Source organism: Haliotis cracherodii, unplaced genomic scaffold (genome assembly GCF_022045235.1).
Source record: "Haliotis cracherodii isolate W230 unplaced genomic scaffold, xgHalCrac1.p SCAF_2, whole genome shotgun sequence".
NCBI classification, from domain to species: Eukaryota; Metazoa; Mollusca; class Gastropoda; order Lepetellida; family Haliotidae; genus Haliotis; species Haliotis cracherodii.
Genome location: NW_027266275.1, coordinates 65,355,586 through 65,379,666, shown reverse-complemented (window position 1 = coordinate 65,379,666; position 24,081 = coordinate 65,355,586). Strand labels below are relative to the sequence as shown.

General features: G+C 36.6%; 1 protein-coding gene across 8 annotated transcripts in view; it reads left to right on the top strand.

Moving 5' to 3' along the window:
• LOC139468368 (cadherin-23-like) overlaps window positions 1–23,769 on the top strand; it is a 71,232-nt gene extending 47,463 nt beyond the window's left edge. For 4 of the 8 annotated variants that reach the window (XM_071250286.1, XM_071250284.1, XM_071250285.1 and 1 more), the window contains exons 25-37: window positions 1,183–1,420; window positions 2,774–3,096; window positions 3,464–3,712; window positions 4,144–4,232; window positions 4,577–4,663; window positions 4,968–5,036; window positions 5,599–5,665; window positions 6,940–7,067; window positions 7,313–7,353; window positions 7,637–7,654; window positions 12,524–12,587; window positions 14,701–14,754; window positions 19,281–23,769. In XM_071250286.1, the coding sequence (XP_071106387.1) occupies window positions 1,183–1,420; window positions 2,774–3,096; window positions 3,464–3,712; window positions 4,144–4,232; window positions 4,577–4,663; window positions 4,968–5,036; window positions 5,599–5,665; window positions 6,940–7,067; window positions 7,313–7,353; window positions 7,637–7,654; window positions 12,524–12,587; window positions 14,701–14,754; window positions 19,281–19,578 (1,725 nt within the window). In that variant the 3' untranslated portion in view covers window positions 19,579–23,769. Of the gene's footprint in view, window positions 1–1,182; window positions 1,421–2,773; window positions 3,097–3,463; window positions 3,713–4,143; window positions 4,233–4,576; window positions 4,664–4,967; window positions 5,037–5,598; window positions 5,666–6,939; window positions 7,068–7,312; window positions 7,354–7,636; window positions 7,655–10,257; window positions 10,494–12,523; window positions 12,588–13,016; window positions 13,052–14,700; window positions 14,755–16,184; window positions 16,205–19,280 lie in introns of those variants that run through there. The other 4 variants (XR_011653685.1, XM_071250288.1, XM_071250290.1 and 1 more) reach the window with 4 other exon arrangements.
• Window positions 23,770–24,081: the final 312 nt, after the last annotated feature.

The window sequence follows — 24,081 nt, the reverse complement described above, 5'->3', positions numbered from 1 at the left end:
TATGTATCACAATTTGTTTGCAAAATTCCAGTATATTGTGTTTTTCAAAATCATGCATATTTTCATCTTGTTGGCAAAGTTTACATAAGTTTAAAGTCAACTTGAAATTATGAAATTATGAAATTAGCAACTGTGTCCTGTGATGGAAAGAGCAAAATATTCATGACCAGGTTCCTGTACATAGTGTTTCAATACGCATGCATTGTGACCACAGCAACAGTCCGACGTTATAGGTCCAGTTATTTTCAGGGTCATAACAAATTACAGATGAAAGAATGCATGCAATACGTTGTGGTATGCAGTCCATGAATCATGACTGCAATAAGTCAGGCCGATACCCATCACTACTATACATATAATAAGAGTAAATCCAGTAGATATTATTTGAAACTAAGTCAAAGCATGGAAAGTCCTGCAGTGGACTTGCATGCAGATTTTGATATGTTCTTTATGATGAGCAATCAAATCCCATGGTACATGAATACCCTATTCCAAACTAGAATCTTGTTTCTCAAGTCCTGCATTGTATCAGATATAGCTTGTCAAAGACACATTCAGGCCATAGGTTGTTTTTTACACTGTGTTCATGGGTCACTGTTCATTATAATCAAAAGGTTGACATACATGTTGACATGTTGGGGTCCTCTCCCATATCATACAGGAATGACCCAACTCATCCATATTACAAGTACCATATTCGACATAATAAGTGCCCCGCATTCGACATAATAAGTGCCCCGCTCTAATAAGTGCCCTGGGCGATATTTGCTAATATATTGCCTAGTGAACATATCCAATTAGCACCCCTTCCAATTGATCAATGTACACAAGACTTAATTATTCACGTATAATATGCACCCATGTGTTATATGCACCCTTAATTATGGGCATTAAATTCTGGGAAAATATATCTGTCGTATATAAACATTTCAGGCTGTCAGCATAAACCATGAAATTTATCTGTTTTTTTTTACCAAAATAATATTCTAATAAGAGCCCTATTTCTAATTTTTTATTACGTCAAATAAATTAATTGCCCACCACTGACTACATACCTGTATGCATAGATTTGATTAGCATCACACAAGAGTCGGATGATGATGTGTCTAGTTTCATTTTCTGTTGAGTAATATTGTCTCAATGTCAGTTGATACGTGTATATATTCTCCCCTACCCCCCCAGCTGCTGGTCCGGGCCACCGATCGAGGGGTTCCCAGGAACTACTCTACGGACCTCACTCTGACTGTGCGTGTCAAGGACGTGAATGACGAGAAGCCCAAGTTTGACCGAACTCTTTACCCCACACCCTACCCTGTTGCAGTGGCGGAGGAGAGTGACAGCGCTTGTGCTGGAAATATCAGCATTGCGAAGGACAACGACATCAACTTCAACTTTACCATAATCTGTTACTATATTTATGGTCAGTAATTGTATCAGTAATTAGTGTAAGATTAAATAGCAGTTTGTTACTGACAGCTGTTGAGGGTCTTTCGTCTAACATTGGCACATCAGTTTAAGTTATGACACATTATCACCTGTGTGCGCCAGTTGGGTGCTTGATTTGACTGTTCAGTACAAAAGAATTTCATATTATGAACATTTTATGCACTTAAAACAAGCATACTGCGCTTGCTGGACTGTTTTCTCAGCTATGAGCAGTGTGGATATGAAGCAAACTCCATCCCTCTGCACGCCACCCTCATTACCCTCGCAGACTAGATTCCAGGAAATGGGGTACTGAGATTTAGCTTTGGCTCTTATCCCTTACTGAAATTCTAACGATTCACTTCCACAAAAAGATCGGTTAACCATGGCCGATGCAAGTCTTTTCTACGCCACTTTCTTATTTTCAAAATGTATGATGGAAAATAACTGCATGTAGTAACTCAAGTGAAATGTAATTATCGGCGTGCTAACATTGTGCAGCCAGGGTTGCAATTGTGCATTGAGTGCAGCACAAACAGATCTAAAATGCAAATTTAAAATTCTGTCTTTAATGATAACAAGAATAAGATCATCATATCTCTGTGTATGTTTTTAGCCTGTTTGGTTGTTTGTACTCTTGAAGGGTAAGGTTTGAACATAATAATGGTCTCCTGGTATGATATAACAGACATATGTGTTTCTAAAAAATAGTGGTAATTGTTACTGGGCAGTCAGGTTCTTATAGCAGTCTTAACATACAAAGTGTTAGAAGGATGATGACATTATAGTGATAGGGTGTTGTGTTCATGGTTGATGTGTCATGATGTGATGCCTTCATAGTTGTATAGGGAAGCATGTCCACGTGCCGATATCATAGCCTAGTTTCTGCCCTTGCCACATCAAGGCCACTTTTCTTGGCTCGATCCTCGTAGATCATGAGTTGTGCCCCTTGAAATGAAAATGTGATATTCAATCAGATCGCTGTTCTTATCTCGGAAAACTTTACAAAAGATGGCAACCACCATAGGCCACAACCAAGTCGATCAGACAACGAAAATAGTCACGATTTCATCCCTGACACAAAAACATAGGCAATGGTTGGGGGGGTTTAAAAGATGAAAAAGACATATTCCAGCATTAAATCACTTTCATACAAAGGTTTACCAGTTGTTGATGTTGACTATCGTTATGTGCGATAGTCCAATCTTATTTAGCCTAGGAAAGTGGGCTTGATGTGGCAAGGGTGGAAACAAGACTTTGATGAAATGGCTAGTGGACACTTTTGCCTCAGGAAGATGGGAATTGTCCAGACCTCTGCTGTCTAACACAAACACTTTCTTCTCTACAGCTGAAGAAATCCCAGGAGCGTTCACCCTAAACAAGACAGGTGAGCTGTGCCTGAAGAAGAAACTGGATAGAGAACAGTTAAGATCAACCAACCTCATCATCCAAGCTTCTCCCTTCTGTTACGAGGACATCAAACCCAAGACATTTGTGCGACCAGCGCCTGGTGAACAGCCTCAGGGCTATGACAGCAGTGACCTGACACTGCTGTGGGTGAACGTGTCCATCAAAGATATCAATGACAACCCGCCACAGTTTAACAGGAAGGACTTGGTGCTTGGTGTTACGAGGAGCACGCAGTTCGGACAGATTATATTTGAGTTGAAGGTGAGTCGTAAATGAGAGACAGGACTAATGAGAGAGTGGAGTTTGGACTGGTACCAATTCCATTTCATTGGGAAGCCATATTGTAATTTTCCGTTTTTTAAAATGTTTTGAAAGAAGGTAATATATCATTCACAGAAAACCTGTTGTAAAGTCACTTATATGAAGGTCTCTTTTTTGTATTTACACACCCCAACCTCAGATCTAATTCATTCCTCGGATTAAGAATACGCTCTGTGAGTCCATTAGAATTTGTTCTCATGTTCATGTCAAGATTTCGTATGTGTTTATATATTTAGAAGTTTGTCATTAAATGATGCAGTTGTCTACTTAGTAACAGATTGCTGTAATACACTTTTTTTCCAATCAGACTGAAGTGACTGACAAAGACTCTCTTGCATGGGGAGTGAACAAATTCAACCTTTCGGGCAACATCGGCATTGAACCTGAGGCGCTTCGTAATGAGCTGGCTGAGATGGGAGTAGACAAACCATTCCTTGTCTTTCCAAATGGTTCCCTGAAGACAAACACATACTTCAAGCCAACCATGTTTGGTTCCTTCTTGCTCAATCTTGCAGTTTATGATAAGGGAGGCCTCAATGATTCAGCTCAGCTCAAGGTAATTCCAGAGGAACAGTGGGGTGTTGTTGTTCGAACTGTATAACCAAATATACAGTCGTGTACAATCAACCTGGGAAAGGGCGTCCCTACATACATGTATTCCTTGATGAGTAAAATACTGGAATACAGTATTTGACTGCAAAATAAATTGAAATAAAAGCAAAATGTGAGGCAAACTTTATGATGATGCAGGCGGGGAGAAACAAGACAATTATTTTTTTAGCCTTTAAATGGAGAAAATCATTGAACATTGCAGGTTTTCAAAGAAGGCCAGTTGACAAAGCATTTCTTTGTCACTCGAAAGTACCAATTTTAACTTTCTGACAATTGCGCAGGCGAAATGTCAAGCTTTAGTTGTGATTTTGCTGAATATTGAAACATGTGAGTATAAAGTTGACTGTGTCTTCATTGCTTTATGCTCTGTTGCAGATATCCCTCATCAATGATGACCAAAGACTGAAGGTTGTCTTTAGGAGGAGGCTGGAAGACGTCAGCTCAGTCAAAGATTTCTTTACAGAGTGAGCTTGTTTTTCAGGACTGGAATATGACGAAAATATGATCAAACCTGAAATGCTTGTTATTGTTTTGTGAGATTTGGTAATGACAGTTTGTGGGAATATGTTCTGTGTACAATGAGTGGCAGTGATCTACATTAAAGTAAACATATTTAACTACAGTAAAACATCACAAACCTGAAGTTAATGGGATAACCAAGGTATGTAAAGTTACAAGGTAGCGTCAGTTGAGACAGCAGAGTGCAAATGTTAGACCACAGTGTGTGATAAGGATTTGTCTGGAGGTTTTGCTGCAATAGAATGTCAAGTTGTAAACCAAATAGTATAAATTCCAACATTTCTTCCAGGCGGTTACGGAATATCACAGGTTACAGGATCGTAGTAGACAAGATCTCCACGCATGAAAATGATCAAGGAAAACCAGAGATAGAAAAGTAAGTAAATGTCAGCCATCATGACCCAGGGTTGTGTATTTCAGTCAAGTGTCTTTCCATGTGATAGAGAGAGTTATAAAATATTCCAGTCTTAAAAGATTAAGAAAATAAGATGCAAATAGATAAGTATGGTGTAAAATATGGAGTGTGATTAAGGGAGATAACTCTTGTATGTCAGTTAGTCTATTTCGGAGATGCTTGATTGTAGGGCGTGATTACATCATTCATAAGTAAATCAGTTGAATTCACGATTCTGTTTTTGTCAATTTTGTTTGTTTTGTTAATTAAGTTTTCTATTCTTCAGGACTGACATGTTGATACATGGAGAAGACCCCAAAACTGATAAAGTCATACCAGCTGAGGATCTTCTAAAGTAAACTATTATGTTTCTGTGGATGTTGTTAAGAGATTTTCTGGATGAAATAAGTAGTTGCTTATGCATGGACGATCATTAGTTCTATCTTCTTATCACTTCAGTGATCATTTGCAACTGTGAGATAATTGTGACGAACAGTAATATTGACTATCTTTGTAAATATATAGGGAATTAGAATTTGGGCCAGGATAGCTAATTAATCATTCTACTCAATGATACCATTGCTGAAGTTGACTTTAGTAGAAACAGACCCGTGAAGATCTGGGGTAGGATACGTCTTCAGCAACCCATGCTTGCCGTAAAAGGTGACTATGCTTGTCGTGGGATTGGGTGTTCAGGCTTGCTGACTTGGTTGATGCATGTCATCGATCCCAATTGCATGGATCGATGCTCTTCTTGTCAGTCACTGGATTGTCTGGTCCAGACTCGATTATTTACAGACCACAGCCATATAGCTGGAATATTGCTGAGTGCGGCGTTAAACAAAAAACCAACCAACTGTAGTAGAAACATGGTCAAGGTGTATTTATTTATAAGATGCAACCATTATCTTTTTCAGGTCCATAGATTTCAATGCAGAGCATATGATAGGCATTCTGAACGATTACAATATTGAGAGAATAGTGGTGAGTAGGCCATTGCCCACATGTTATCATTAATGTCACTTTGCACAGAGAACCATGTTCTAAAATGTCTTCATGAAAATAGCTTTTACTAAAACATTATGACATGAAAATTATTTGTTTGGCTGCTAGTTGTCTTTTGGGGTTAACAATATCTAAGTATGAAACAGTGCTGTTAGTTTCATTGTTTAAATTGATTCCTACTTGTCTTTCTTGGTGTTGAGACCAGACACTTTGATGTCAGTGACTTATCAAGGACTGCTTTCTTGTTGATAGATACCCGATAAATATGACACCCCCTCCCCCACACACACACACACACACACACACACACACCCACACACCCACACCCACCCACCCACCCAATATATTTGAAACCACATTTTCTTCATTTGATCTGTTCTTAGTTGTTCTCCAAAGATTACTATCATGAAAATGTAAATTTGGAGATAAAATTCATGAAAAAGACAATAAGAAATTAATAAGACCATTTGGATTCAGCAGAGTCAGTTGTGCCACTTTGAGCAGTGTCACACATGTCATGGTATGTCAGCTTGATGTGGGAGGAAAGTCCAAAGTGATGCAGGTCCTCTGATGGAGCATCGGTATAGTGCTCACAGGCCAAGCATCTTCATCAGGAAGAATCCTGATTCTAATCCATGATCAGAGGATCCTGATACTGTCAAGGGGGCACGGGTGGCCCAGTCGTTTAAGGCGGCGTGATTCGCTATGCACAGTTGTGTCCCTTGGGCAAGCCAGAAACCTATGATTGTGGGTTCGAATTCCGGTTCGCCCCGATTATGTTTCTAGGTTTGTCAGCATCATACCCGTGCTCGTGGGTTTCACCGAAGTGATAAATGTCTGAGACCTGCATCACTTCAGGCTTTCCTCCAACATTAAGCTGACAAGCCGCGATATAACTGGAATACTGTTAAAAGCGGTGTTAAACACAACTCACTCACTCACTGATACTGTCAAGGGACACAACTCTACATTGCATTGGAGCACCTTTGATGAGCCCCCTAAAAAACAATGAAAGAGTGAAATGAGAGATGAATATTTGAATGTATGATTGACAATGTTAGATTTTCAAAAGGTTTACATATATCTAAAGTGATAATCAATTAACATGAGAAAGAAAGGGATTTTTTTAATATTTAAGAAGCAAATTCCAGTGGCATTCACCAGAATTGCTAATAGGAGATTGAATTTTGTTTCAGTTTTTAAAAATCATTGCAAACTGGTTTTAATATGACAATAATTCTTTGATTTACAAGCCAACAAGTTCCACAACACCACAAAACTCCCAAGAGAAAGAGCTGAAGATGGCCCTTATCCTGGTGTCGGTTATCCTTGGCATGTTGCTGGTGGTCGTCATTGTCACATTCTACATGAGTCGGAGGAAGTCAGTATTTACCATGCTTTTATCTCTTTCCACCCAGCAGTTCAATATGCATCAAGAATTCTTGGATCAAATAGAAATCTTAGGCACATAATGCTACCTGCAAATTTTGTTTCTATTGTAATAGTTGACTTTGTTAATGAAATCAGGAAAATAAGTGAAGGAAATTTAAGAACTATCATATTCTTATCCTTTAAAGATTTCACTTGCAATTTATGTATTTATTACACGTTCTTTTTACTCTTTAGGTACCAAAGAAAGTTGAAAGCTGCAACAGCCATGGCTTACGGTATGTATTTCAAGCAGACAATATATCTGATCATGTGGGAGATGAATGATATTGTTGATGATGCCTGGGTCAGAATAGATAATTACTGCTGAGTTACAGTGTGAATTTGTTTTATGTTACTATCATGGGGATTGAACAATTTGTATACAAATGATATTTGAGGAAAGGTATTAGGTCTATTGTAATAATTGGGTCTAAAATAAACCTTTTTTTAGCGAGGTTGTTAGCAGTGATAGTATTTATGTAAATGCTATATGTGACCACTGTACCATGTTTTCTGCAGTCACTCATAATGGAGCTGGTAGGTTGAGATTTTGTCTTTGTGAATGTCCCCTATCTCTCCCTGTGTCTGTGGGGTCTCAGTGACTGGCCTGTTGACACTGGTCACTGAGCAGTCCAAGGTTCCTTCTGAATCTCTCTTGTGAAGACCACACCATGGCTGGCCTCAATACATACCATAATAAGAAACTGACAGTCATCAAGATAACATTATTTATCTTGCGACTTTTTTCGTAATAATTATATTTTACAGGCTATAACTTTGTCATTTTGGTCAGGCTTTCAATACATACCATCATGCTGTTGTACAAAGTGATCTTAGCGCTAAGGTGATTGTAATTCCCATACCTTAACATAGACTTACGACAGTCGTAGCGCTAAGGTGGTTTTGTACAACGGCACCCAGATGAATAGTAACATATTACATCATATGGAACTAAAATGGAAGATAATGGGCATAGAATCGAAATTGTATTTGCATAGGTGACACAATGGTGTGCACCTTCAGGAACCTTGTACATGTACTAATTGTGGCAGGACCTGGTGACCCTGACTGAACCCTTAGTGATGATAGACCCTGGGCAGTGTTCAACAAGGTGGCCCAGTGCTAGGACTATTCTAAGCTATTCTATTCATGTCAACGTGAAAGAATTATGACAGTCCTAGCACTTAAATCCCTTTGAGAACACAGAAGATTGCTGCCGTTTTGCTAGTTGCAGCATGTGTGTGTCAACAGAAATTTGTTTCCTATGGGAAAAGTGTTCCTAGAACTTGTTATGAATCTCAATGTCACTACAGAAACAAGCATACATTACATAATCATATTGATCGTGCCAAAGAGTAGCCTCAAGTCTATGACAATTCTAAGGTTATGGTATTGAATTGGAGTTCCAATAGTGCATTGTGGGAGGGGACCAAGGCGTACTGCCCTTTGCCACCACAACTGTAGCTCCTATAATCTAAGGAACGTGGGGTAGCCTAGTGGTTAAACGTTCACATCCGGGTTCATTTCCCCGCATGGATGCAATGTGTGAAGCCCATTTCTGGTGTCTCCTGCCATGATATTGCTGGAATGGAAAATGGCGTCACACCAACACACTCACTCCTATTATCTAACATGAACTTAAAATTGTTGTAGAGTTCACATTGGTTTGTGGGCCACAAACTTTGTGGCAATGAAATCTAAACTGTAGTGTGAGATCGCTCTAGGAACACTTTCTTGTGGGAACCATTTCTCTCAAGAGAACCAACATCCAGTTCTGTAGTAATGTGTGTGAATGCTCCTCTCATGTCTCCTGTCCTGGCATGGTTGTATTAGATGGCATTATCTACATTCATGTATGTTTATTTTTGCATGTGAGTCTCTTTTTTCTTCTGTACAAACTGTAAATCCTTTATTCTGCTTTTAATTATTTATGCACATGTAAGAAAAGTAATTTTATATATGTGATTAACTAAATATTAATGAAAACCTCCATGTCCTTCTGTGCCCCTGATGCCGGTTTGTCTGTGTCAGTAACATAGGGATTAGCCTTGTAACAGTGTGCAGCCTGGGACTGTAGGAACACAAAGGCCATGATGTCCTCTCTCTGCTTGTGTTGTGTCCTCTAACTGAGGTCTGTACAAAGGAACTGGAATTGCTCAGCAACTGGTACAAGCATTTAGAAATATCCTGAAGAGTTTGAAGTTTATATATATAGAGATATTTCACCAAGAGCATCCATCTTTAGATTCGTGCTCATGATTGTACTGTAGAATTATAGACCTGAAAAGAAAACAGATATACGGGGTAGTTTGAAAAGCTGTTTTACCTGTTTGAGGAAAACAAGCTTGTTTTTGATTACCGGTAGCCTGTTTTATCACATGCAAATATTTTGCTATTTTTGTTTGTTTTGTACAATTCCTACTACTTTTGCTTCAAAGAATGTCTCCGAAGAAAGATTGATAACATCATGGCTATTTCAGATACTGCTTTGAGCCCAGCTGTATATCGCCATAAAGGTGTTTCTCCACTCCTATAGTTTTGTTTGTACATTATTTGGTTCCAATTCTTCAGTGTGGACTAAATATGTTCGTTAACTGTGGGGTTTGAATTTCAGGGTTGATTTTCTAACAGAATATTTCAAGTTTCACACATGAAATGTATATCCTTTGGAAATTTATGGAAATTATGTTAGAAATATAGGCAACAAAACTCTTTTTATGATTATTAGAAATCGCTGCTAAGAGCAGAGTCTATTGTATAATTGCATCTCACTCAAAAATATGTGTTTATGAATCACTGTCAAATAATAAACATTTTCAAAATCATTTCTAAAGAAAATTATTGCAAAGTACATATAAACATGATAAGTTCTATAACGCTTTTAAGACATTTCAACTCCAATTCATGAATTGTCTTTCAAAATGTTTTTGTGAATAAAAGAATCAAGAAAGTAAATATGAAGTAACACATTTCTTTAAGATGCATGTTCAGAGAAAGTCAGGCAAGAAAGTTATATATGTGTAGGATACAGACTTGCTGACTGATACTTGACCAATACATTATTACCGTAATCTCCAACATGTATGCTTCATGTGTCATATCTTAGTTGGTGTTGATACTTTGTTTTTGTCTCTCCCAAGGATTTCTCAAACTCCAGGTATCACGGGTCTAACGCCCAACATGACATAGGCTAGGCATGGGGTCATGCCTCACAATCGGTACTACTTTAGTGACAACAGTTCCTGAGTGGCAGTACCTCTAACAGCTTAAACACTAACTTTGTATTCTAGATGAGTAACACACAACACTGGCTTCATCTTATTACCATCACACCTTTCTTTCCCATCCCAGGATAAGACCAGCTGTAGATTGCATTGCCAGCATTTCAGTGTTATTGCATATGTTGCTCTTACAATTTATATTGCAAAAACATTTTTTCATGGTTAAGAAGCAATCTCATTAAAATCAGATCTTAGTTCTCGCTATCGCTAAACAAAGATCTGAGGAGATCCCATTACGGGTCATGTCAGAACAACCTTTCATCCAACCAATCAGAGCGTCGCTTACCAGATTATGAAAGTGACAGTCGGAATGTGTTTTCTAATCATGCAACCACGAAATATTTAACAAGGGGTATTCCAAACGACAGTTACAGGTTTTATGTTTATATCCATTACAATCTAGGCCATCTATAAGCCATTCCAGAATGTTCTTCTTATCAGTTTTAATTTTTTTAATCGAAAATGCGTCAAAATATGTTTCGAAGCGTAGTCGCCAATTTGAAACTAGTGTCGTAAAGCTCGAGAAAGCTGCCTTCTGATTGGCTAATGTTGATTTCTTGTCAGTCTTTTCATTGGTCAGTCAAAATTCACGAAAGGTCGTTCTGACGTGACCCTTAATGGGATGTCCTCAGATCTTTGTTTAGCGGTAGCGAAAACTAATATCTGATTTTAATGAGATTGGGTTAAGAAGATATTTCTTCTCAATGCAATGCATTTAATGGGTAACACTGACTAAGGGCTATAGTCAACTCCTACATACACAGATGTATACAAACCAACTCATGCTTTCAGAGTATGCCTAATTGTTAATAAAGAAATAAGTAAATATTTTGGCAGAACCCTACTTTAAGAATGACCAATTTGCCACCCTGTTCAAATTTATACAGACCGAAATACACCCGTCATCAATGCAAAGTTTTGTAAATTTCTCAGAAGTCATGATACTAACTTTTGCTTGTGTAATGTAGTGTATTTCCAATGTAAAGATAAGTAAAAGTAAATGTTTTTAATGTACAAGACCTACTGTGTATGATGATGCTATGTTTGTCTTGGTATGTGGTACAAATGTGGTTAATCATTGGTCGCTATATGAAAGAGTTGATAAGTTCTGCCTTCAGGCATTGTGTAGAAACACTGTAGCTTATACATGGGAACCATCACTTTGATATTTTCCCTGAGACCAGGACCCACTTGCACAACTCGATCTTAGCTCTAAGATGATCGTAACTCCCATACTTTAACATAGGCTTACGATAGTCTTAGCGCTAAGATCACTTTGTGCAAGTCGGTCCAGAAGTGCAAAAGTATAAGTGCTGTATTACAAACATGTCTTAACCTTTCTTATTCTCTTCACTAATGTTTCCCATTCTTTTGCTAACATAAACAACCAATGCACCAACTTTGCACCTTTGTATTAGCAGATATTTAATAATATCCTCCATATCGTTTGACTGCATTGGCTTTAATGTTATTTGATGATTCATTTCATAAGTGGACTTCTGGTTTTCAAATGTACGCAATTGTGTTCAGTTGCTAGTGAATGTCTGTCAGTGTGTTAGTAAGTGTTTGTATGCTAAAATAATTTAAAAAATATATGTGTATAATTTGTTACTAGCAGATTTATTCTGTTCGTAGACTCACAAATGTTTCATGTGACTATAAATGCGCATTTTTGAAACATTTCATACTTTTGTTCGTAATACTTTAATGCACATTATATATGCTGCCCAATTATTTGCTGCTTGTTAGGTTTTTTAATTAGTTTTTAGTCCATTAGTTAATTTAGTTTAAATACATATTGGTTATAGAAGCATAGCTATGCACATGCACTTTGTGTATATATGCATGTTAGAAAACCAATAGTCAGTCATTATTTATAGTGGACAAATAAAGTCCATTCTTCAACACTAAGTATGTTTACAGTGGTGTACAAAGCAACAGACCATAGCATAATTTGCACAGTAATTTATGAAATTGTATTAAAGTAAATTTGGAAAGATCATATTAATAATTACCATAGATAAATATTCTTGACTTCCTCGTAAAAAAAGGATAAGATTATGCCACTGCTTGTCTAGGTCAAGGTCAAGGTCATGTTGTAGATACCTGTATTTGTCTCTTCCAGGTTCCCAGGACTCTGACCTGTACAAGCTGGAGATGCCAGGCACCAACATCCACTCTTACGAGAAGTGAGTATGATTGCCGTCTAAAGGCACAGATATCAAGAAATGAAATTTCAAATAATGTAGAAATTGAAATTGTTTTGTCATTTCAAGTCCGAGTTTAAATATTCACAATCAGAAGTTGTTACATTATTGTAAACATTTGAGATAGTTGTCATGTTCTGTTGATGATACTTGCATGATTATTTTCAGTTTCGCTCCTATTTTAGGAAATAGTTCATGATTTATTTTGATGTTTTTTATTAGCAATCATGCATTAAATCTTCTGAGGGTGTAGTCTGAGTTTCCCCAGATTTCATCTCTTGGTTCTCCTAGTATACCAGTAGTTGTGAGGAGGACGTCTTGCTGTATCCCTGTTCATTTTCTGATGTTTGATAGTATCCATTTTCATGAATTATACCTGGCATTGCTTTGTTTCCTCCCCAATAACCTCAGACCAAGAATGTATGAGGGTCAGACGAGATTTTAGCGTACGTGGGTATCCAAAAACTTCATGTTGCCTTTCCTTTTGTATCATAAAGTGTTTGTTGTTGCATGATCGGATTGGCTTCTCACTATTGACCAACAAACATGATGGCTGAAAGTGTAGCTGAATCCACCAACACCTATCAGAAATAGAGACTTCTTGACAACTGTCAATTCCTTTGAAATGTGTCTCATGTCAATCACAAATCCTACTTTGTGTATAGGTAGCTGTGAATCTGCACATTTTAAATGCATGCTCTATACCATACATATTTGTAATTTTTCTAAAACTGTTTCAGAATGAACTTGTAATACACCATTGAGTAGGCTGTCCTCTGTTTTGTGCATGCATTGCATAGCAGGAACACTCAATACCAGCCAGTTCAGTTCATTTCCCTTGTTTGATTCCTTTCACATCTTCTGTTGGTTATATTTATTTGGCATGAATCTTGCTTTTTGAATTCCAGCCTGGATTAACTTTAGGATAAGAATTAACACTTTTTATGAGTTTTATAAACTGAGTTTACCTACTTGGTGATTCGGATTTTATCTCGGAAATTTTGGTGTTTATAAATAATAAATATTGATAACCATTTGGACGGGTGTATTAATTGTTGTATGCTAATGTTATACATGACATACATCATGAAGTGAAATCCTAGAACCAGACCCAGGTGTGCATGATTGCTCCAGTGGATACTGTCAGTAAAGTTTGGACTGTGTTGTGTATGTGATTCTACCCTTACTTGTCTCCCCTTTTAGTTGGAACTGTTCATTGTGATGCACCACAGACTACATCTCTTTATCATGTCCCCGTGAAGATCCGGGGTAGAATAGGTCTTCAGCAACCCATGCTTGCCGTAAAAGGCAACTATGCTCGTCGTAAGAGGTGACTAACGGGATTGGGTGGTCAGGCTTGCTGACTTGGTTGATGTATGTCATCGATCCCAATGCGTGGATCGCTGTTCATGATGTCAATCACTGAATTGTCTGGTTCAGACTTGATTATTTACAGATCGCCGTCATATAGCTGGAATATTGCTGAGTGCGGCGTTAACAAATAAACAAACAACAAACAAACTTTATCATGTTGTATTGTAAGATAACAAACAACTTGAAAAAAACCAACTTCATGTATAAACTTAAGAAGATTGAAATGAATCTAAATAAGTTGTATGTTCTATTATCCATTGACAATAATTATTGATATCGTTTCATTTTATTACATTATAGGACTGTTGGATAATTCAGTTTTTCTCTTTGTGTTTACTTGAATTGATCGTATTTCAAATGGATATATGAAAATGTGTGAAGTCAGATTAAGCTATTGACAGTGATGTTGGGTGTCACACAACTGGTCCCTCTCCTGGAAAGTTCTACATTATTCACAAATAAAAGCCTCATACATTTCTCCCCTCCCCCTCTCTAGAAGTAGAAGTCATTTCACATATTGCCTTCTATAGGTTTAGCACAGAGCAGAGAGTATGCTGATCATTCTAAAAGTGGTGCTGAAAAAATAAAACAATTGGTTCGTAGTCAATGACCTGTCAAGTAGGCTGATTAAAATTAACTGATGAGGGCATTGTCTTAGAACCAAATATTGTTTTTTCAGCCTATGTGATATTATGTTTATAGCCCATGTTGTACATTTCAGTGCCAACCCCATCTACCTGGAGAAGATCCTGCTAGACCAGGTGGATGATGACGGGTAAGTCCATCTCGAAGCAGGGGGTGGGCAGGTAGCTGTAGTCTTCTGTGGCACAACATATTAGTGTGTGTAAATGTTGCACTGTTCATAATGCTATTTTCAGGGAAGAAAATAGTCAGTGAAAGATTCAAAGAGAGCATGTTTAATTTATATAAACATAGTCATGTTCCTTAAGAATAATGATTTATGAGATCAGTTCCTGTTGTCCTTAGGCTGAAGTGGTCAGATTAAGGCATATGTATTAGATGGGCATGGGAATATTTGTTTAATTTTTCAAACAATCCAATGAAAGAATTAAGCAGTTTGATTTCAAGCTAATTTTGCATCAACAGTAAGACTTCCGCCCGTATCTCTCTCTCTCTAAAAGATATAAGGATTTAGCACACGGTATGAAACATATAATAATAACAGGGGATATGGGTGGAAGTCTTTCCATATCAACTGTCACTAATGTGCTGTGTTTGTTGAGGTTGCATAGAATCATAGGTGCACTTTTGCTGCATGGTTTTAGTTACATTTGTATATTCAGTTAATGTGGTGTTTTGTTTGACTCCATCCAAACATGTTCACCTTTTGATAGTAGCCTGCATGTTCTTCCATGGTAGGTTATTGTTTTGAGGAGTGAAACTAGGTTTAAATATTCGGCAGTTTTGATTTGTGACAGTAGGCTCAAACTCTGTCTCAAGAGGTAAAATTCATCATCATTTCTGTATTACCTATTAAGTCAAGGGGCAGTCGGGTAGCCTTGTGGTTAAAGTGTTCGCTCGTCTTGCCGAAGATCCGGGTTTGATTGCTGACATGGGTACAATGTGTGAAGCCCATTTCTGATGTCCCCTGCCATGATATTGCTGAAAAGCAGCGTAAAACCTCACTCACTCATTAATTAAGTCACATGTATGTAACAGGAAGTAGGATTGTTGAATTAAACCCATATTGATATTTCTTTGGTGAAGAATCTCAAATTGTTTTCATTTCTTGTGGAGATGTATTTTCTATATACCTTATCTATGGTACTGATCTCTGTGAACTGTGTAGCTAATGAACAGATCTGAGAAGTATTCCGCATCTTGGCTCTGATGACATCCTTATCAACTTATAACTGTTGATTCACATTTAGCCACCGCCATACTTAATCTAATACCTCCCAATGATATGACTATTTCATCATAAATGAGCACATTTTCCCAATTATTTACTTGTTTTAGCATGAACATTTTAACACCTTTTATTTAGCACCACAACAGACCTATTTCGATGATTACAAAACTTACCTGACAGGATTTGATCATATGTTCCAAACAACATATTCCTTAGCATTGGTCTTGTGAAACACCATTTCACCCCACCCTTTGATGCTGTAGAAGAAGGAATGAAATGCTTCAGTTGCTATAGTGATTAACACTTTATGTTTCCGTTTCAAAATTGTGTAGAAATACAGCAACAGCTTAAGGTAAGAGCCAGTTGAAAGTGTTCACTCAGATTTATTCTTTATTTGACTGTTTGCAGTACATTTCTTCCTTCCAAGCTTCAATGCACCTTCCTCCAAGACGTTTGACATTCCTTCCCTGCTTTTGTATGTTAAGTTTAGTAAAGGAACATTTGGATGTGCTTAATGAAGTCTGACAAAACTTGTCAAATAAATTCCAAATTTTAGGACATCACATACATGTGTATATGGTTCCATTTGTTTTTATCCAAGTGTGCTCAATTGGTCAGCTTCAATGTACGACGCAGTATTTATCCCAAATTCCTTATTATCAAATAACATTACATTTAAAATCATGTTTATCTACATACAATCTCAAATGATACTCCCTATCTGGATAGCCATTGTCCCAGACATTTGTACTGTCATTTTATTAAATTTGTCTTTTGCCTCAGGTTTTTTTCATAACTTGGTTTATGGATGTTTACTCTTAGTTTTAATATTTTAAGTGAGTTAGTTTATGATGACCCTTTGATGCAATTCAAAATACAACATTTTCTTTTTTTCTTTATAAAGAGATCATTTCATAAGACATGTTTATATCATTATGATTTCATTTGTGTTGTTCTTTTCCTGAGAGTTACTGTATGTTTCATGCACTTCCTCTAACATTGCACAAACACTTTTTGATGCACATGCTCATCCTAGGTGCCTGAACGGTGCATAACTGCATGCATATGCTTGAATGGATCCATGTGTGCAGTTTGTGATGTAGATAGTGAGTTTGCAGTTGCATGAAGATTTTTTCAGGAACTGAAAAGTTATTTTCTGAGTATAATTATTATTATAACTCTTTGTGATTACATTCTATTACATATTCTTCTCTTTTGTTTCTTTTGATTACATAATCCCATTTACTGGTGTGTGTTCAAGGGAAATATATTTTTACTGTTATTGAAGTTTTGAAATATAAAAGAAATTAAAGTTTATTCTATCTTTGCTTATGGTTCAGACAGAATATTTGCTTATGGTTCAGACAGAATAATTGTTTTGGTTCAGACAGAATATTTGTTTTTGGTTGCTACAGAGTATTTGCTTACTGTTCAGACAGAATATTTGGCTTTGGTTCCTACAGAGTATTTGCTTATTGTTCAGAAAGAATATTTGCTTATGGTTCAGACAGAATACTTGTTTTGGTTCAGACAGAATATTTGTTTTTGGTTCCTACAGAGTATTTGCTTATTGTTCAGACAGAATGTTTGTTTTGGTTCTTACAGAATATTTGTTTTTGGTTCCTACAGAGTATTTGCTTATGGTTCAGACAGAATATTTGGTTTTGGTTCCTACAGAATATTTGCTTATGGTTCAGACAGAATACTTCTTTTGGTTCTTACAGAATATTTGCTTATGGTTCAGACAGAGTATTTGCATATGGTTCAGACAGAATATTTGCTTATGGTTCAGACAGAATATTTGGTTTTGGTTCCTACAGAATATTTGCTTATGGTTCAGACAGAATACTTGTTTTGGTTCTTACAGAATATTTGGTTTTGGTTCCTACAGAATATTTGCTTATGGTTCAGACAGAATACTTGTTTTGGTTCTTACAGAATATTTGGTTTTGGTTCCTACAGAGTATTTGCTTATGGTTCAGACAGAATATTTGCTTATGGTTCTTACAGAATATTTGGTTTTGGTTCCTACAGAATATTTGGTTTTGGTTCTTACAGAATATTTGGTTTTGGTTCCTACAGAGTATTTGCTTATGGTTCAGACAGAATATTTGCTTATGGTTCTTACAGAATATTTGGTTTTGGTTCCTACAGAATATTTGGTTTTGGTTCTTACAGAATATTTGGTTTTGGTTCCTACAGAGTATTTGCTTATTGTTCAGACAGAATACTTGGCTTTGGTTCCTATAGAATATTTGTTTATGGTTCAGACAGAATACTTGGTTTTGGTTCCTACAGAGTACTTGGTTTTTGTTGAGACAGAATATTACTCAGTGGAAAAAGTAGAAATGATTTATTTTAGTGAACAGTTAAAAGTATTCAACAATGTACAATGAAAAATTTTCCTGTACTCATTTTGAATCTCCTCTAAGTTTCCTTAGAAGTTGTTACATACCCCTGTAATATCATTTTCTAAGACATCGTCCCTTTCTGTCATCTGAAATCTGTAATTTTTCAGGTCTTCCATATACACTGTACAACTAGAGCAGAACTCTGTTGCTATTTATCTGTAATCTGGCCAGCATTTCATATCAGTACTTTGCTTTTCTAGTTTAGTTTTATTTAAAAGATTCCTGAATTATCAATTTCCTTTCCATTTCCCCCTGTACAACATGGTATCTTATCTTGGTCCCAAGACATCCTTCAGTAATATTTGTGAATGTATTGGGGAGTCTATATGACGAAAGAATAGGACTGATGCTTGTGACAAGTCATTATAAACCACCTGTATCATCATTATTTTATTGTGAAATACATGGTATCATCACTCTTTGATAGTGAAATAGTTTGTATCATCACTCTTTGATAGTGAAATAGTTGGTATCATCACTATTTGATAGTGAAATAGTTTGTATCACCACTATTTGATAGTGAAATAGTTGGTATCACCACTATTTGATAGTGAAATAGTTGGTATCATCACTTTTTGAATGTGATACACCTGGTATTTTCACAATTTGATAGTTTGGTTTGTTGTTTATTGCCACACTCATCAATATTCCAGCTGTATCATGGCAGTCTTTGAATAATCAAGCCTGGACCAGACAATCCAGGGATTGACATCATGAGCATCCATCAAAGCTGTTGGCATATGATGACATGTATCAACCAAGTCAGCGATCCTGACCACCCGATCCCATCGTCTCTTTTGACAAGGATGGACTGTTGATGACCATTCTAACCCAGAAGTTTCCCCGGGACACTTTGTGATAGTGATACACCTGGTATCATCACTATTTGATAGTGCCCCATTAATACATACTTATGATAGCGTCAGGAATCGTACGATGAATGCTGCTTTCAGCAGAGATTTCTTACTATTAATGGAAGGGTTGTGTCACTTTTATCTAATGCTCATTATGTTTCAGGCAAAACTCCCTGGATGAAAATGCAGTGGATCCTGGACAACCCTTTGATGAGCAGGAGGTTTCTATGAATATCTTCCCTGAAGATAAAGATTTCACTAACAGTCTTTCTTCTACCGACCTCTATCTTAAAGCAGCTCTCAATGAACATGAAACTTCCAGAAACCTTAAAAATCATGACATTTCCAAGAAGTTTCAACACACAAATGGGAAACTCAAGATTACCAATGGACATGCTCATAAAGACAACGATGTCATTACTACAAGAAATGTGGATGGTTTGCAGACAACAGAAATCTAGAGATATTAATGTATCATTTATGATAACATATATCAGAGGTGCTGAATCTTTAGCAGTTAATCTATGTGATGACAGTTTTTATCTTAACTATAGCTGTACATACCTTTACTAGCTCAACACAAGCCATCAATGATGATTTGGTTTCTATGGTTACTGCCATAAAAGCCAACTCAGTATTTTTATATGCATGTGATGAAAACTTTAATTAATTATGTGATGTTTTTAAGTTATTATGAACGTATGCCTCTAACTGCAACACATTTCAAGTGAGTCTGGACGTTGTCAAATGGATGGTGATGATTGGTGTTGTGCTCCAACAGTGCTTTCAAGAAACTGGACATGAGTGTGTTCAACTTTAAGAATGAAGTTGAGACAAGAGTTTGAAATGACATTGGTATTGTGCTTCATTAATGCAACTGATGCTGTATTTATGCAACTGGTGGTGTCCCAGGTCTAACTTGTCCAGCTTCAGAACACTGTAATTGGTATATGTTATTGTGTCAGAACACATGCATCATTTCAGACTTGTATCAGGAATACTTTATGGGACATAGTACCTGCCACAATTGTGTGAAAGTGGCAGTCAGTCACTTATCAATATAAACCATGGACATTGAGTGGTTTAGAAGTGGTATGAGAAATATTCAGCAGAATGAAAATCAGTGGTATGTGGAGAAGACTGAAGACCATATGAACACAGAATTGGTTAATGACATCATACTGTCATATCCTGTGCATTGTTGTGACAGAATATTTGTGCTGTACAGGATGTAGTGTAACATGGATGCCAGGTCACTGTCACTATGTGAATCTGTCGCTGGAGACCCAACCATAGGTTTCACCAGGCCTGGAATCCTTGCCCATGTGGATCAAGCAGACACTGAAGTGATAACAGTGTAACAGATGTAACAATGATGTGGAGTTGTGATGGGACATGTTACCATTGATTTACTAGTCAACCACTTCAGCATGTGATGTGCCCTGACCTGGTCCAGATGCTCATGATACATTAACACTGGTAGAGATGTTGAAGTATCAAGGGAGAGGAAGATGCCACGCTGCCTCCAGACAATCACAGAGCATGCATCCAGATTGCCCTCCAGGTTGTGAGATGATGAACAATGGCATATGCTACATAGGCTGGGAAATAGGAACCTAGAGGATGACAGTGTGATAAGGTACCTGGACAGTTGGAGTAGGAGAAATGTATATGCTACATCGTGGGGATGGACAGGATGAGTACATTTGAATCTGACAGTTGTGCTGCATCCAAGCGTTGAATAGGATGTGACGATGAACATGTGAAAATAGAATATGATGCATCAATGTTTTATACAAAAAGGGTTTGTATGAATATAAGAAATGTGATAGCTTGTTCATAGCATCGCTTTAATGTAATATAAGACATGCAAATGTACTCAGGAATGATGCATGCTTTCAGTGAAACTATTACTCAGTCTTTGTAATCAGCCTTAATCTGAACCACTGTGTGTTTGGTGAGTGTTTTGTTCATTTCTATTCCTTTGTCTTGTCAGTTAAGTTTGTAGCTTGATTATGTTTTGTACTTTCAAAGTGGAAAATGTTAGATATTGTGTGGTTCTGAAGTGTATTTATGCAGACATTGTGTTTATACATTGTCTTATAAGAACAAACAAAATCAAAACCAAGGAATGTTATCACGTTGAGTCTCCATTAACAATGACTTGCCACATATTTTCATATTTGTCTTAATAATAAAACTTAATCTTGTTGATTTCTGCAATATGTATGTTCTTGTATATAATATGACCATGTTGTTACATATTTTTGACACACTAAGTTCTATATATTTTATATGCAGATATAGTATAGATAAGAATATAATAAAAATCAAATTGGTTATTGTGTTAAGAATATGTATAACTCTTTGAGCATTGTGAAATTTCAGTTGCACAGATAAAGTACACATTAATTCACTGAACACATGTACTTATTGGTACCTAATAGTAAATGTAGATACTGAGATGTAATGTTTTGTATGTGTATATACAGTAATGGAGAGGAGCAGCCAGTATCGAGACCATGTGATATCAAACGAAATCCACCTCGCTTGCATGTGTAGTCAGGTCTTAATTTAGTACTTTCAGAATCATTATTTTTTACACAAGACTTTCCATTTTTCTTACATAACGCTTTGGATTTATGGGATTTTAATAATTAATTCTCAAAATTATGTTTTCTTGACTGGGATGTTGATCATCATTTAAAAATAGAAAATCAATTCTTCGTCTGATGTTATGGTTTTAGTTAATTCATTTGAATTTTTTAGAAAAAGAAGAAGTTTTCTTACATAACGCTTTGGATTTATGGGATTTTAATAATTAATTCTCAAAGTTATGTTTTATTGACTGGAATGTTGATCATCATTTAAAAATAGAAAATTAATTCTTCGTCTGATGTTACGGTTTTAGTTCATTTGAATTTTTTAGAAAAAAAGAACTTGTTTGGTTTTCTTATAATAATTTTACTGGTGAATATTTAAATTGATATATTTTATTTTTATTTATTTCTCTCATGTCCTAAAGGGCTTTAATTAGACTTTGCCTGTACATACATGTAGTAGGGTTCCATGTAAGTAATCATGAATCATTGTACATAACCATTTGTATTAAACCAAGCCGGACTTGGTTGTTGATGTATCACTCTGAGTGTACCATCCTGTGCATGTTGTGTGGAGAGGGAAATGATCAGCTGCTTGCAAGCCTCACTGAAGACATAAGACTTGGTGTTTTCATAGTAATAAGTATTAGACATACATGTGATGCTTGAGATGTGAGACTCACTGTTAAGCACACAGTACCCTGTATGTGCTTACCTTGCCCACCTCCTTCATGATCAAAATGTATTAGGCAAGTGACTTTGTTTGAAATGTGCCTCTGTTCACCCAGAAGTGAGTGGGTACCCGGTAGGATGAGATGGTAATGTGGCTGTTAACCTTCATGCGCCTCACAGGCAGCTGGGGTTGTATACTCCCCAGGGAGCTGAGAATGAAAATCGAGTGCTCACTGATCCATTGACTGGGGTAATAATAGTGTAATGCTATGAGCATCCACTTGGTGAATGAATCTGGCACAATATAAATGCAATTATTATTATAATTATTACTTGCTGAGGAATATGAATGCGAATTGCTACTGTTGGAGGACAGTCGACTGGATATTTCAAAATGTACTCTGTATGTTATGACTCTAGTAAATCCTGATCATGATGATAAACAATTATTCTCAGATGGCTGCAATAATCAATGGAATCAGGTTGGTATCAGTCAGCATTTTAACGTCCCGATGTACTTGCCTCAATGTATACAGGTAATCATTTAAGTTAAATCCTGTGATATTTCTAGGAAGTGTTTATTTATTTCCATTGTATTGTGTTTCTTGCCATTGAAGCTACAACTTCCTAGTCCACCAGTATATAACCTAAGGTATTCCTCCCTAGTCTGTCGCCATTGTCTCAGTAAAGAGCCAGATCTATGCATCTACTGTATATGATTACATAAACCTCATAGCTTATCCATGTTCAGTTTGTGTGCAAAGCATTAAGAAAACTAAGTATGATAGCATTATATACCTGAATATGAGCTTGATGACTGGAGCTACTACCTGTGTGACGACTAGCATTAATCACAGCATGATAAAGAACAGAGAGATACTGGAACTAAGTTATTTAGTTTTGGTGAGGGGGTGTTAAGCATTGATTTACATTATTATTTTTAGAATTTGTGTCATGAGTACCTCGAGTAAAAATACAGGACTATGTCCATGTGCACTATTTGGTATAAAGTTTGTGTCAACATCTAAAGTACATGTAAACATAAATTTTAAATGTCGATAGCAGAATTATCAATCTTGATTGTCTACTGAAACAGAAATGCTTTGTATGTAGACAGACAGCAGTTTGTGGGAAATTAAGGCCTTTAGTTAGTATTTCAACTTTGGATTAATCTCATTTAACTGTTAATGACAGATTTTTACAACTGATGAATGTTAATTTTACACTACTATTTATCTCATGACAGACAGAATGAAAGAATATTTCCTTTTAACCTAGAGTATTGAAATCACTGTTGCGTCTGTGTATGGAGAAAGCACAGTTTCCAGAGAGATTTGTTGTCCATATGTTGTTTATGGTAACTATGCATCATCCATTGTGATTCACATTGTTGAGAATAAATACTGTAAAATAATGTTATTTGTGTTTGTGTTTCTGTCTTGGTTATACCTGCTGAAGATATGCAGATTCTGTATACTCTTGGAATGATCCATTGGTTGTAGGTAAACTGTGATGGGGATTCCATAGGTCAAACACACCAGGCATCAGTGTACCACCGTCAATACATCTGGCAATATTCACTAAAACTGTGGATAAAAAGGGAGACAATATTTGGCATTTGTTTTCATGTGCCCACGCTATAGAAGCACACATAAAATCCAGATTCACGATATGCGTTGGTTATCATTGACC